The sequence below is a fragment of the Tiliqua scincoides genome, chromosome 4, assembly GCF_035046505.1.
Source record: "Tiliqua scincoides isolate rTilSci1 chromosome 4, rTilSci1.hap2, whole genome shotgun sequence".
NCBI lineage: Eukaryota > Metazoa > Chordata > Lepidosauria > Squamata > Scincidae > Tiliqua > Tiliqua scincoides.
In genome coordinates, this window is record NC_089824.1 from 171,965,249 (window position 1) to 171,979,312 (window position 14,064).

The following is a 14,064-nucleotide window of genomic DNA, read 5'->3' on the forward strand; positions in this document are numbered from 1 at the left end:
AATGACCATTATTATTCAAAGTTCGTGTTGGCTCCACATCTGAGATTCTTTATAATGTTGTTGAGTACATTTCCACCAAGTTTTAAGTTTGTGTCACGAAAGAAGCAATCCTGGTGTAAATTGGTACATATTGTCTCCATTAATTTGGCAGCCATTCTGAAAATGAATGGAAACAATTAGAACCGATGATGGCTCCACATCTGAAATTGTTCATGATCTCCAATATAACATCTCTGCTAATGCTTATGCTTTCATCAGAAAAAGAACAACTCTTGCACATATTCCCTGCGCTTTTACAGGCACTTTTTTCTCAAGTGATTCTGTTCTGCCCCTTGCATGACCACATATGTATGTCTTTTCTTCCTCCCACACCTGCTTCTGTCTCCTCCAAATCACTGTCTGTGATGAGGTCTCACTGCCCCAAGCATAACACAGTTTAATCTTGCATGTTCAAAACTTGATCATCAAATACTGGGGACAAACTACCATCATCATATCCCATCTTTGAGCCTTCTAAGTGGACGACCACTGCTGAAAATAAGATTATGGTACAAGATGGACCTTTGGCCTGATCCAGCAAAGTAGTTCTTATGTTCACTGCATTAACTGCTAAAATATGGCTTTATAAAAGTATCATCATCATACATCTTATATAGTGTTCTATGAAGGGCCAATACTTCCTCTGTAGAACTCATGACTGCACAAAGACAAAGATACAGAGTGGATGGAAGAAAATACACAGATTTTAATTAGGTATACGAAGAAGCCAAAGATGTCTCAAAGGCTGCCTGAGCTTTCTAAATAAAGGAAAGGGGAAGAAGAGAGAAGAGAAAGAACAAAGGTGGAATAGTAAGAAGGGAGATAACCAAAGGGGTTGCCGAATAAATAGCTGAAATATAGGGGACAAAGGACAGCTTTTTTTAAAAGCAAAATAAAGATATTAAGAAGGCATACTAAAACAATGAACCACACACAAATCTTCAGTTAACAAGTACAGTATAGTGTTTTGACTACACTGCTACTAGGTGAATCATAATTTGTTACAGATGTGCCAAACTTTCACTTTTTAGCAATGTAAAACATAGCGCAATTCCTCTTTTTACAAGTTCAATTCCCCAGTCTCTGAGAAAGTGCAGGATTCCACTACAAGCAATGGGTTCAAGCCTTCTCCTTTCACTGCACAGATACTGATGTAGTAAATTTCAATTGCGATAGATACTAATTTCATCAATGCATTTCAAAAATTTGAAGAAGTTGTACCAGAAAAAAGATTCTGACAGCAACCTTAAGAAAACATGCTAGCACAAAGAGCCTCTTTCACATTCTTGCCTAGGTAAGCATGAAAGGCCGCTATAGAAGACATCTTGAACAAAAAGGTATCAATAAATGACTCCTAGGCCTAAACCGCTCTGAGTCTGCCCTTCCTCCACCCAGTTCCAAGAGATACACTGGCCAAGAGGTACAAAGATCTATGTACTAACCTACTGAAAGAATAGCCCAAGTTTAAAAGGAGACTCTTCAGATGATCTGCAAATTGGGGAGATCACAGAGACAAATGATGAAAAACACAAAGTCAACCCCAGGAAGGGTTTTGGGTTACCCCCCTCCCAAAACAGATTTTCAAATTTCCCAAAAAGTTCTGAAAATATATATTCTAGTGGGATGGAAGGACATGGAGAACTACCCAGCAATTATATTATAAAACCAATTAGCTATTCAGGCCAGGATAATTATTCAACTCAGGTATTTACATCTCACTTTTCTGATGTCTTTATACCCCACCTTACCTCCACATTAGCAAGGTTCTTATGGTCACACTATGGGTGCCCAAGGCTAATTGAAGTACGTCAGTAGGACAGAATTAAGTGATCCAGAATTGGATCTCAATACTCACTTCACTCTCATGACCTGTCAGCAAAGCGATCAAATGGCGGAGAGTAAGTAGAGGGGAACTTCCAGCAAATGACAGGGGACTTATGGCTCCCAGTCATATAAAATTATATTTACTAAAATAGAAAAGGGAATCATACTCTTAAGAAAGCGGACAACCTGTTGAGCTCCTCCTAGCAAATTATAACTATTTTACAACAATTTCCAACAACCCGTAGTGAGAGAAGATAATGAATTTAATACATTCTAGAGTTTCCCCCCTCCTTACACATTTTACACTGATGACCATGACTTCATTATTCATTTCCTTATTTTCTTAAAACCCGTGAGTTCAGGTGTTTGGGCTATGAAAGCAAACTTCCAAGAACAGCAGTAGCAAAAGGAGAAGAAAACTACTGTATGTAGTTTACTTTAGACTTTAGAGCTGCTTTTTGTAGAAAATTTAAAGGAGACAGAAGTTTTTGTACTGATAAAAAAAGTCAACCAATTGTGTGGTAGTGTTCAATCTAAAGGAAACTCTGCAGAAATCACTACAAGCCTAGACAATTAGTCTACTAGATTGATGTACTGATAGACTCGGTAGACCTAGATGTACTGATGTACTAATAGAGCTAGAAAAGAGGTGCCTGAGGGGGGGACATGATTGAGACATAGAAAATTATGCATGGGAAGGATTGAGTGGATAGAGAGATGCTCTTTACACTCTCACATAATACCAGAACCAGGGGACATTCACTAAAATTGAGTGTTAGGAGAGTAGAACAGACAAAAGAAAATATTTCTTTACTCAGCATGTGGTTGGTCTGTGGAACTCATTGCCACAGGATGTGGTGATGGCATCTGACCTAGATGCCTTTAAAAGGGGATTGGACAAGTTTCTGGAGAAAAATCCATTAAGGGTTACAAGCCATGATGTGTATGTGCAACCTCCTGATTTTAGAAATGGGCTATGTCAGAATGCCAATGCAAGGGCACCAGGATGCAGGTCTCTTGTTATCTGGTGTGCTCCCTGGGGCATTTGGTGGGCCACTGTGAGATACAGGAAGCTGGACTAGATGGGCCTATGGCCTGATCCAGTGGGGCTGTTCTTGTGTATGTCCTATAGTGCTGTTTCATGCAGCATTCAACTTTCAGGAATATCTTTCATGCACTATTTAAGATATTGCTGTTACTTTCCCCATATAAACAATTACTGAGATGAATGAAAAAGGGAAGGGAAGAAATAGCTGTTTGTTTACACATCCATACTAAAATTATTTTAGAGCAGCTTCTTGCTTGTTAAGTGTTTACATTGTACTTTATATGTGAAAAAACCATGTAAAGCATGATCCAAAAATGCTTTACGTATTCATAGTCTCATGCACAATAGCATTTTCCTTTGCATACAAGGAGCATTCCCTGACTCATAAAGAAAAAAAGAATCCTTATGTACACCTGTACTTAGTCTCAGTCTGCGCTCACCTTGTAGTTTATTCTTTTCTCTTTAGAGCACAACCTAAACAATTTACAAAAGAATCTAATGTTTTACTGGTGAACATTAATACTCAGATAAAAAAGAACTTTTAAAGATGTGGATAATTTAAAGGAGCAATTTAAATAAATACAGCATTTTCTTTCTTTTTTTTCTTTTTTTTTTACATTTTTACAGCATTTTTTTTTTTTAAGACTTATGGCCCAATCCTACTGTAAAAGTGCACTGGTACCAACCATTGCAAACGTTCCATAAAGCACATCTGCGACAACTTTGAGTGGGGAGCACTGGCTGGAAGGCCTGTGCCATCCTGCCGGTGCTGAATTCAGATGCTACATCAGATGGAGAATTTAAGCTACCGCCAGGCAGCACCTGGGCAGGGGAGAGGGTGGAACAGTGATGAGAAGGGAGTGTCTCAAAGTGGGGGAGGGTGGGTATGGTAACAATTCAGGTCTGGGAAGGGGACAGGAATGGCAGAACTGGGCCATTCCCAGGCCTGAAAGCTCATACAGGGATACTCAGACTTGTGCCAGTGATTTTGCTTGTGCAGATTTGAGTAGCCCCATTGGGCAGGCTGGGACCTGACACAGGGTAAGGGAACAAATGTTACCCAGTTCTACTGGCCTGTTCAATTTCAGCACTGGATACCACATGGACCATGCAGCCCCACTGTGTCATCGCTGAATAGGACTGGGCTGCCCACCAGTTATCTAGTAAGAAGCATGGCCTTGTTATTTCAAGTCTTTTCATCACCCCCTGAAAGCTTCTCAACCACCTTTTGAATACTGGCGGATTTTGTTTTAGACAGTCCTTTAGTACTATACAGTTGGTGCCTGAGCATCCATGGAAAATTTGTTCCTGGAATTTGTTTTGGTTGAAAACCACAAGTGCTGATTTTCAGCCTTCTAGAGACCTCAGAAGGCTTTTTGAGAGTCAGGGAGGTCATGCACAGCCTCCCCAGCCCTCAGAAGTAGCTCCAAACATGACCAGAGCATAACTATGGTCACGTTCAGAGGACAGCAGGTGGGGAGATCCATGGGTTCAGAACCAGTGGTGAGGTAAAACTGTGGGTCCCGAATCCACAAGTAAAGAGGCCCCACCTGAACTGCTTTAAAAAAAAACAAAAAACCCCAAAGTCTAAGATACTTGATGCAAAGAAGTCTATTTTAGGACCTTATTGACACTCACTAACAAATTCCTTTCCAAAACTAACAGACTGTAAGGCATTTGAATTACTACATGATATCTGAAAAGATGTCTAACCACTCATAAGTGAAAGAAGGTTTTTCAAAAGACAGAACAAATATCTTTTAGTTCGGAAATGTATTATTTTTCATTACATTTTTAATTCTAACCTCCTCATAAGTTTTCTATTTATTAATGAACAACATCATAGGCCTATTCTCAGGCACTAACTTTGGTTGAGTCCCTCCCCATATCATTATATCTTCATACTGTATGCAATGACAGTGCAATCTGCACTGAAAGGAGAAAGAACAGATCCAAAAAAACCCTTTCAGCTAGCAAATTTGAGGCTTTTACAGACAAGAGGCACTATACTTGAGCATTCAGAATTTGATTCTGTTTCCATACCGACTTCTGTTGTCCAATTCCATAATATCTATCACTGCTACTAAAACAGCTACACAAGCTTGCTCTAAAATATGCTGAAATTACAAGTTTAGATAACAAGATCATTAAAGATAACTATAAAATATACAGCATGAGGAAACTGTGCCAAGAACAAAACATTAGTAATTGCAAAATATAATAAAATGACCTTATTTCTCCTCAGTTACATGCAAGATCAACTTCTCGTCCCTGCAATATTTTTGCACCACCCTTACTCTTCTTGGTTTCGTGACATAACACTTTTCATTTTAAAAATCAAGTACACTTCTAGTGTCTTTGTGGAAGAAGTAAACATGGAAGATACAGCACAATAAATCCCAAAAGACAACTCAAGGAAGCTGGAAGGCTTTCAAAGTTTTCAAAATTCACCAACTTTCAGACAGGATATTTTTTACAACAATCTTATGAACAAACATTTACTGTTAGCAGTATTATAATATTTAGTCATCAAATAACTCACTACTGAAAGTGCTGCTTGGTCCACTGCAGTTCTTCTGATCTTTGATGAGATAAAAATATTCTAGCTTGGTACAAAGAGCACAAAATAATCTTTCACAGAGATTTGTGAACAAATATTTACACTGCAGAATCCAGTGAAAGAACAGCTTAAATTGCAATTCACTTGTTATAATCTCCAAAACATGTTAAGATCTCTCACTTTAAACCACAATTTCCAGGAAGACAAAAGTGCGCAACCAGTTACAATTCTCCATATTAACACAAGTGTTGAAAATACTTGAATTTGTCCCCCTTCACAGCACATATTCAAGAATTAATGGATTAAGACTGCGATTACATGCATACTTACCTGAAAGCAAGCTTCTGGAATACAATGATACTGCTGAGTAAACATGTATAGAATTGTACTGTGTCTGAATTTATCACTGGTTTGTAATCAACTGTCTGAACAGAGCAATTCTAAAATGTGTCTGTAAGACTTCAATGGCAATAAAAGCTGCTTTCTACTCTGTCACTGCTGAACTGAGAATCTCCACACATACACTGCCAATCTCTACATTATGATACTTTTCCAATATGAAGGATTAAAAATGGCTTCTCACTAAAATTCAGCTTTGCTGGTGTAAGTACATAAAGCATAGTTAGTTAGACATTATATAAATGCTGACCTAACTATAAGGTACGTAGACCCTTGAAGAAACATTTCCTGACATACAAATCACTGCAATACTGCATTAACTCTTGCAACCAGTATCTCTCTTTTTAACTACACAATCATTATAAGAATATGTATGATGAAACAGTCACTACTAATTTTTATTGATGCTATGAAATTCTGTGGACATTCATCTGACAAGTTGTCCTCAAGTGTAATATAGTTATTTTCTTGCAGTGTCTGTATTTAATTGCTTTGTGATTTTAGTTTTATTATTCTCTATATCATGGGTGCCCAAACCCCGGCCCTGGGGCTATCTGCGGCCCTCCAGGCCTCTCAATGTGGCCCTCAGGGAGCCCCCAGTCTCCAATGAACCCCTGGCCCTCTGGAGATTTATTGGAGCCCGCTCTGGTTCATCACAACTGATCTCAGTGTGAGTAACTCGTTTGACCTCTCGCATGAGCTGTGGGATGAGGGCTCCCTCCACTGCTTGCTGTTTCACGTCTGTGATGCAGTAGCGGCAGCAAAGAAAAGGCCAGCCTTGCTTTGTGCAAGGCCTTGTATAGGCCTTGAGCTACTGCAAGACCTTCATTCATTCATATAAGTTCATCTTTAATATATTCATTTATGTAAACTTATGTAAATTTATTCAAATTTTAAATGTAAATTAATTCTTTCTCCCCCCCCCCCGCCCCTGACACAGTGTCAAAGAGCTGATGTGGCCCTCCTGCCAAAAACTTTGGACACCGCTGGTGTAAAGCAAGCCAGACTACTCTCGTAAAGTATGTATGTAAAGCATACACGCATGATAAATGCATGTAAAGCAAGCCAGACTACTCTTGTTAAGTGTGCATGTATGTGTGCATGCATGTACATAAAGCATGCACGCATGATATATGCATGTAAAGCAAACCAGACTCTCTCGTAAAGTATGTATGCATGTACGTAAAGCATACACACGTGATATACAAATGTAAAGCAAGCCAATCTACTCTCGTGAAGTGTGCATGTATGTATGCATGTATGTAAAGCATACATGCATGATATATGCGTGTAAAGCAAGCCAGGCTACTCTCGTAGAGTGTGCACGTATGCATGTATGTAAAGCATACACACGTGATATATGCGTGCAAAACAAGCCAGGCTACTCTCGAAGAGTGTGCATATATGTATGCATGCATGTAAAGCATACGCACATGATATATGCGTGTAAAGCAAGCCAGGCTACTCTGGTAAAGTATGCTTAACATGCATATATCAGCGCCAAGAGAGGAAGAGCTCACACCGCCTTGAAAGGCAGGGGGGAGCAGCTCCCTTCCTCGGACGTGCCGCGCCGCGCTCTTCCCAGGCACGGCTGCCTTCCAAACGGGAGACAGGTGTCAATGGGAGGCGTTCCGGCACCTCTCGCCTAGTAACAGCCGCACGTTCCCGACCAGCCACTGAGGAGGCGCCCCCGTCACGCTCTCTTACAAACTGCAGCACACTGTGCATATGGGGGGGGGGCGCACAGACCGCCGCTCGGGACCAGTCCAAAGCCGCTCCCGCGCCCCTCCAGGGCGCCCACCCCGCAAGCTCCACCCCGTCCCCTCGCCTGGCCTGGTCTGGCGGCGGCCCCCCGTCCAGCAGCGCGCAGCCGCCTCCCGCACGGACGGAAGGCGCCCGCGAGCCCCGCCGCACTCCCCTCAGCCGCTCGCCCGCCCGCTCCCTCACCCACCTCCTCCTCGGTCTCGTTGCGAAAGCACAGACACGCCGCCCGCTTCTTGTAGCCGTCGCCGTCGTAGGTGCGAGTCTGGTTGGATTTGAGCTTCATCATCCTCCGCGGGAGGAGCGGTGGGAGGCCCACCGGGAAGGGAGGCGTCGGCGCTGCGCTGCGCGGGAGGCCGTCTCCCTGCCGAGGGGGCGGGGGCCGTGATCCGGAGAGTGCCGCGCCGGCCGGCCGGGGGAAGCGCGCGGGGCTCTGCGGCCGCTACTCGTCACTGCCGCTGCCGCCCTGCGCCCGCCGCCCCCTTCCCCCGCTCAGCTCTTCCCACGTCGGCACCGCGGCTGCCGCCAGCGCTCCGGCCACCGCCGCCAACGACGACGACCGCGACGCCATCTTGGGGCATGCTACGCCGGCGACGCAGCGGGGCGGGCGGAGAAGGGCGCGGGCTGCGGCTCCTCCGCCTACCGCTGCTGCGCAAGCGGCGTAGCCGGGACTGGGAATTACTCGCCCCTTTCCCGCTCCGGACGCGCGCTTCGCGGCGTCTCCCAACGCCAGCCGCACGCTCGGGGAAGCGCGTCGGCGGCAGGGGAGGGGCGCCTGGCGCTCCTCTCCCCGCCCGGCGTGCCCTTGCGCCGTCTCCGTGCACGGAAGCCAGACGCCTGGCACACCGCAAAAGGCGTGCCTGGGAGGAACAATGCCTGTTCTGTGGGCGGAGGGCCGCACGCCAGCAGCGTAGCGGAAGAGCGGCCTTGGAGAGGGAGAAGGCGGGGGCGCCTTTGGATAGGCCGGGGAGAGGGAGTCTCCTCGCGCTGTGGAGCGTGAAGCCTCGTCTGCGCCCGCTCGGAGCCTCTCACGTGCAGCTCGAACGGAGGGGCGTTTTCGTGCCCGTGCTGGGGAAGGCGCCTCTGCACAGCTGCCCTGTGTCTGCTGCGGGAAGAGGCTGGCTGTCCCCGTCCCCGTCCCCTCCCGCTGGGATGCAGCTGACCGTAGGGGAGCTGTGCGTGGAGGCGGGCAGGGGGCCGTCGGCAGCCTCCGTGGGGCGGGGGCATTCATAGTTCTTCCGAAGCTCCCAGCCGCCTCCCTCCCTGTGCACCCTTCACTGGCAACGAGGTTGCCACCCTAGCCCCACTTTCCTGGGAGCAAGCCCCACTGACTATAACGGGACTTACTTCTGAGTAGACTTGCATAAGCTTGGGCTCTGAGGCTGAAAGCCTATCCACACTTACCTGAAGGTAAGCCCCACTGACTATAACGGGACTTACTTCTGAGTAGACCAGCATCAGCTGTGGGGCTGCAAGCCTATCCACACTTAAATGGAAGTTTGCCCCACTGACTATAATGGGACTTACTTCTGAGTAGACTTGCATAGGATTGGGCTGTGGGGCTGCAAGCATATCCACACTTTCCTGGGGTAAGCCCCATTGACTATCACAGGACTTACTGAGTAGACAGGCATAGGCTTGGCTGTTAGTTTGCTGAAGCACAGCTGCACTGGCTTGAGTAGCCACCCACAGAAAGTCTGCCCCAAAAGCAGATGGTTTCTCCAGCCACCATCTTCTCTAACCTGAGGTTAACTCCACTGGTGTAGCCAGAGGCCATGCAAAGCACTCAGTTTTGCAGGCAGCCTCACCCTGCAGTGCAAGTGCCCCCTCCCCTTTGGAGCTATTCTGGGCCTTCACCTCCATTTTGCTCCCACAGCCCAGAATGGCTCCAAAGGGGAGAGGGAAGGGTCACTTGCACTGCACAGTGTGGCTGCCTGCAAAGCTGAGTGCTTTGCACCTCCTCTGGCTACGCCACTGCCTGCATTGTTAGCTCTCTGACTGCATTGTACAGGAACAGGTTGACCTGACACTAATTCTGGCTGGCCACCAGCACTTTAGTCACGGCTTCCCCCCCCCTTTTGATATCTGGAACAGTTTTTAGCATACCTAAACTTAAGAGCTTAAAACATAATTTAATATGTTATTCAAGTCTTTCAACCACAGATTAAAAGACATTGGAGGATCTCATCCCAACGTTTCACTTTCAACTGTGGAAAGCACCTTCAGGGGTTATAAAGAATTTGTAGTCTCTCTTCTGTCTGTTGGCCACTGGCTTAACTGCCTGCTCCTGTTTGAATTTTTTAAAGGCATACTAACTCTTGCCTGTTCGTCCTTACCACAGTTTCTTAGATAGGTTTCTCATAGTTTTTTTATTTAAGCATATATATTTGAGTATACAGTATATAGTTTATTCTGTATTTATTCTAGTGACAGCAACTGTTACCCTGCACGTGCCTGATCTTGTCTGATCTTGGAAACTAAGCAGGGTCAGGCCTGGATGGGAGACCGCTTGGGAATACCGGGTGCTGTAGGCTTATAGTCTTTCAAGACTGAAGGTTCCCAACCATTAACTTCTATTTATTCTAGTATATTTAATAAGCTGCTCAAACTGTTGTTGAGCAGGACTTTATTTGTGCTAGGGCTCTGGGCCAGAAATAGCTTGCAGTGCAAAGGCTAGGCTCAGGAACACATAAAGTGAAGAACACCTTAAAATAGTGTACAGAATGATTTTCCCAAGTGGTGGGTGACTTGAGCCTATCCATTCTGTCTCCCTTTTTACACTTCAGTAGCATCACCAGGGTGTGCATCACCCCATGATAGACCTCCTTCCCTGCAGTGGACAGAGCAGCACCCCACCTCCCAGTGGTGGGCATGATAATGCATCATCACCCAACTGCCATAACATTAAAATTGCACCTTTAAATGACAATATCATACACACAACCTAAATATATGTACTCATTTCTGTAAAAATGAACAGAAAAATACATAAGCAGTACCTTAGTTGTCATCCTTCAGTCTCAGAAGACTATGGTAATGACTATGGAAGACTCTGAATAGTGGTTCTGGAACAGAGTGTCCTCTCCAGTGCACAAAGCCTGGGTAAAGTACGTAGATATGGAGGATAGACTGTTTCCCATTCCGCAAATCCCCACTCTCCATGTCACTGAAATGGTCCAATGGAAAGGCAGAAGCCAATACGGTTGGTTCCAGAGGCATCGCAGGAGTTGCCAGAACGTGACTGTGTTCAGCCATGAACTGCCTCAGGGACTCGATTTTGCCTCGAGGTTGACTCCTGAAGCCTTTTCCACAACTGGATGTAGCCACAAGGCAGTGGAGGTTTGGGATCAGAGTTTTACTTCTCTTAGATGAGCTGCCTTCCCAGGCTGACTAGTCCCACCTACCTGGTGGCTGTTTAGTCACCTCTTATGACAAGTACAGCCAAACTGAGGGCCCAGAAATATCACTAGGGTTTGGTCACTTGGTGCCAGAGCTCCTTGCATCACCCCCATGATGGACCTTCTATATTAGACCATTTAGAATAAATTACAATATCATATGCACAGTCTAAATACAGTAACATCACTAGGGTTGGTGTCACCTCCATTCACTTTAATATATAATAGTTCAGGTCACCCAACAAATCAGCTAACCACAAAATCCCAGGGCCAACTTAATGAGACTCATACCAACACCTTATTGGTTACCTGCTATGCCATAACACCTCATTGGCTCTCAGAAAAATGAGTCTCATTGGTCAGTTTTGTGAAAAGAAAATCCACTTATTACATAGGCAGATATGTTTTCCTTTTCTGGTTTTTTAGCTATAACGTTTTATAAAATAGAGGTATTTCAATGCAGTTTGTTTCACTGCATTCTACATGAAATTCCACATCAAATGATATGTAACATGATTGTATTATTTAAAAAATACCAAGTATATCTTGGTATTTTCAACAGTCTTGGTCAGTGGTGGTGTCACGCTTACACCCCATGCAGCCCACACCCCCTAGCCATACCACTGTTACACTGCTTTGCCAAATTCCGTTTCCACACTTGGTCTAGAGAACATAGGCCCACTTTAAGCTAGTTAGTTCCCCTCTTCACTCAAAATAGCCCTAATTCTGCAGAAAGCACTGCTGGATCCCACTACTAAGTTAGCTCACCTGTTCAACCTACAGAATTCCTCCTTCTGCCACTCCTGCTAGCAGCTTCTCCAGCTGCTGTAGCAACACCTTGGTTGCCAGCAGCTCCTGGGTGTGGCAGCCACACACCAAACTGCATTCATTCAGTCTATCCTCTTTCCTCCAAGCTTGTTCCTTCTACATCAACACACGCTCACTGCTCCAGGTCCTACTTTTATCCCTGTAATGACCTGGCTGCCTCTAGTGGCTGCAGCTGTGTAGCACACCCACTGCTCAAAGCCTAGGTTTTAACTCTATGCTTGCCTGCCAGAGTAAGGAACCAGTGCTGACACCACACCCTATCTCCTTGAGGAATCTTGCATATTTACATTACGTACACTTCAACAATTGTTGAGGAGTCAAAACAATATACTATAATTAGGCTATAGACTTGTGCAGTTACCTGGGAGTGAGCCCCACTTAGGGCTGGCCCATCCATGACACTAAGAAAAATGGTTTATCTTTCTCTTGGAAGGCTATGAAGTCAAAAAAAGGGGTAATTGGTTAATATAGAATTAAATACTCGTCCTCAGGCCCACCCACTTGGCAGCTGTAGACAGTTGGTCACTGCAATTATTATTGCCTCAGGCACGGCTGCCCTGTGTTTCATTACTCCACAGGAGACATTATTCTGTTGGCTTTTAGTGTTTTGTCAGCCACATTTCAGCTACAACTACTTAGCAGTATGGCTTTTTCAGGGTCTTTCTCTGCATGTTATTATTGCCACCCAAGACATAAGCTGCTGATTCTCATATAATTCCCTGACTTATTTGGGTCCTATTGCATGGGCCTGCATACCGCTGAATCAGTGTACACCATATAGAGCAGTGTGTCTCAAACTGTGGGTCGGGACCCACTAGGTGGGTTGTGAACCAATTTCAGGTGGGTCCCCATTCATTTCAATATTTTATTTTTCATCTATTAGACTTGATGCTCCCATGGTATGTGACTGCATTTGGGGAAATGTTACAGGCTTGTATTTTTAACAAACTACAATGTATATTCTTTTAACAATGATAGTAAATGGGACTTACTCTGGGATAAGTGTGGATAGGATTGCAGTCTAGGATTATTAAAAATTTTCCTGCTGGTTATTGTCACTTCCAGTCATGACATCACTTCCAGTGCATCCGGACAGATTCTCATTCTAAAAAGTGGTTCCCACTGCTAAATGTGTGAGAACCACTGATACAGACGACAATAACAGCAAACCTGTTACCCCTACAGAGGGAAATAACAGCAAACCAGAAACCAGTCTAATGAATTTGACCCTGAAGAAGGACTATTGAGGAGCACACAACTGGCTCAGGAACCAGAAATGGAGAGCAAACTGCTGCTTGTGGTGCACAGTTCTCTGGGTAAAGCTTCATCCAACCCTTGAAAGGTACCATGAAGAAGCTGCAGTCCCAATCTATGGATCTCGTGTAAATTGAAGGAGCAGGTGGAAAGACTGAATCATACCAAAAACCCATTGATCTGTTTTAAAAAATCTATAAGAAGTGGTCACAAGTGTGCTTATTGACCCCATTTCTTCTCATGCTTCTTGTAGTGCCTTTAAAAAAACTGGGCAGAAAAATTAAGTTTAAATGGTCACAAGCTCATCTATTGGTCTCCCTGAGAGTATTGGGAGATGAAGAACAGCGAGAGTATGTGGTAAAACTGACATCCACTCTTTCTCCTCTTCATCAGCAGGCAGCCACACAGCAGCATGCGTCTGAAGTGTCAAGCCACCAGTTCCAGCCAGGGGACAACATATATTTTACAGACAACACTGACTCAGAGGGAATTGACTTGTTAGTTGTCTAGAGAAAACTGGACTTTCAGAACTTTTGGAAACAAAGGCATCAAGTGGACTAAAATTTACAATTCAGGAGAAGACCTCCAGGAAATCCACGTGAAAGAAAACAACAAAATAAATTAGTGTAACTATTAAGGTTATTGCAAAATATGGAAAATTGTTCATGTTGCTGATTGGTAGTATATTAATGGTTAAAGTAAAAGGAGATAATAGCACAACTCATTTAACCCAAATGGCCAGAGATGAAGAATCAGATGAAACAGCTAAAGATTGGCTCACTGAATTGAAAGAATGGTTCCATTGCCTATTCACATGGATACCAAACTGGTTGGAAGAGTTCAAAGAATTATTCAAATGGTTGGTAATAGGAGTGAGTGTTACAATAATATGTTGTTGTGGATTGCAGTGGTTACAATGTTGTGGGTACGTGTTTGCATGTTGCAAGAAAATT

General features: G+C 44.4%; 1 protein-coding gene across 1 annotated transcript in view; it reads right to left on the reverse strand.

The window, feature by feature from the left end:
• NUDT3 (nudix hydrolase 3) overlaps positions 1-8,209 on the reverse strand; it is a 33,237-nt gene extending 25,028 nt beyond the window's left edge. The window contains exon 1 of the mRNA XM_066622842.1: positions 7,822-8,209. Coding sequence (XP_066478939.1) covers positions 7,822-7,920 — 99 coding nt within the window. The 5' untranslated portion in view covers positions 7,921-8,209. The remainder of the gene's footprint in view (positions 1-7,821) is intronic.
• Positions 8,210-14,064: the final 5,855 nt, after the last annotated feature.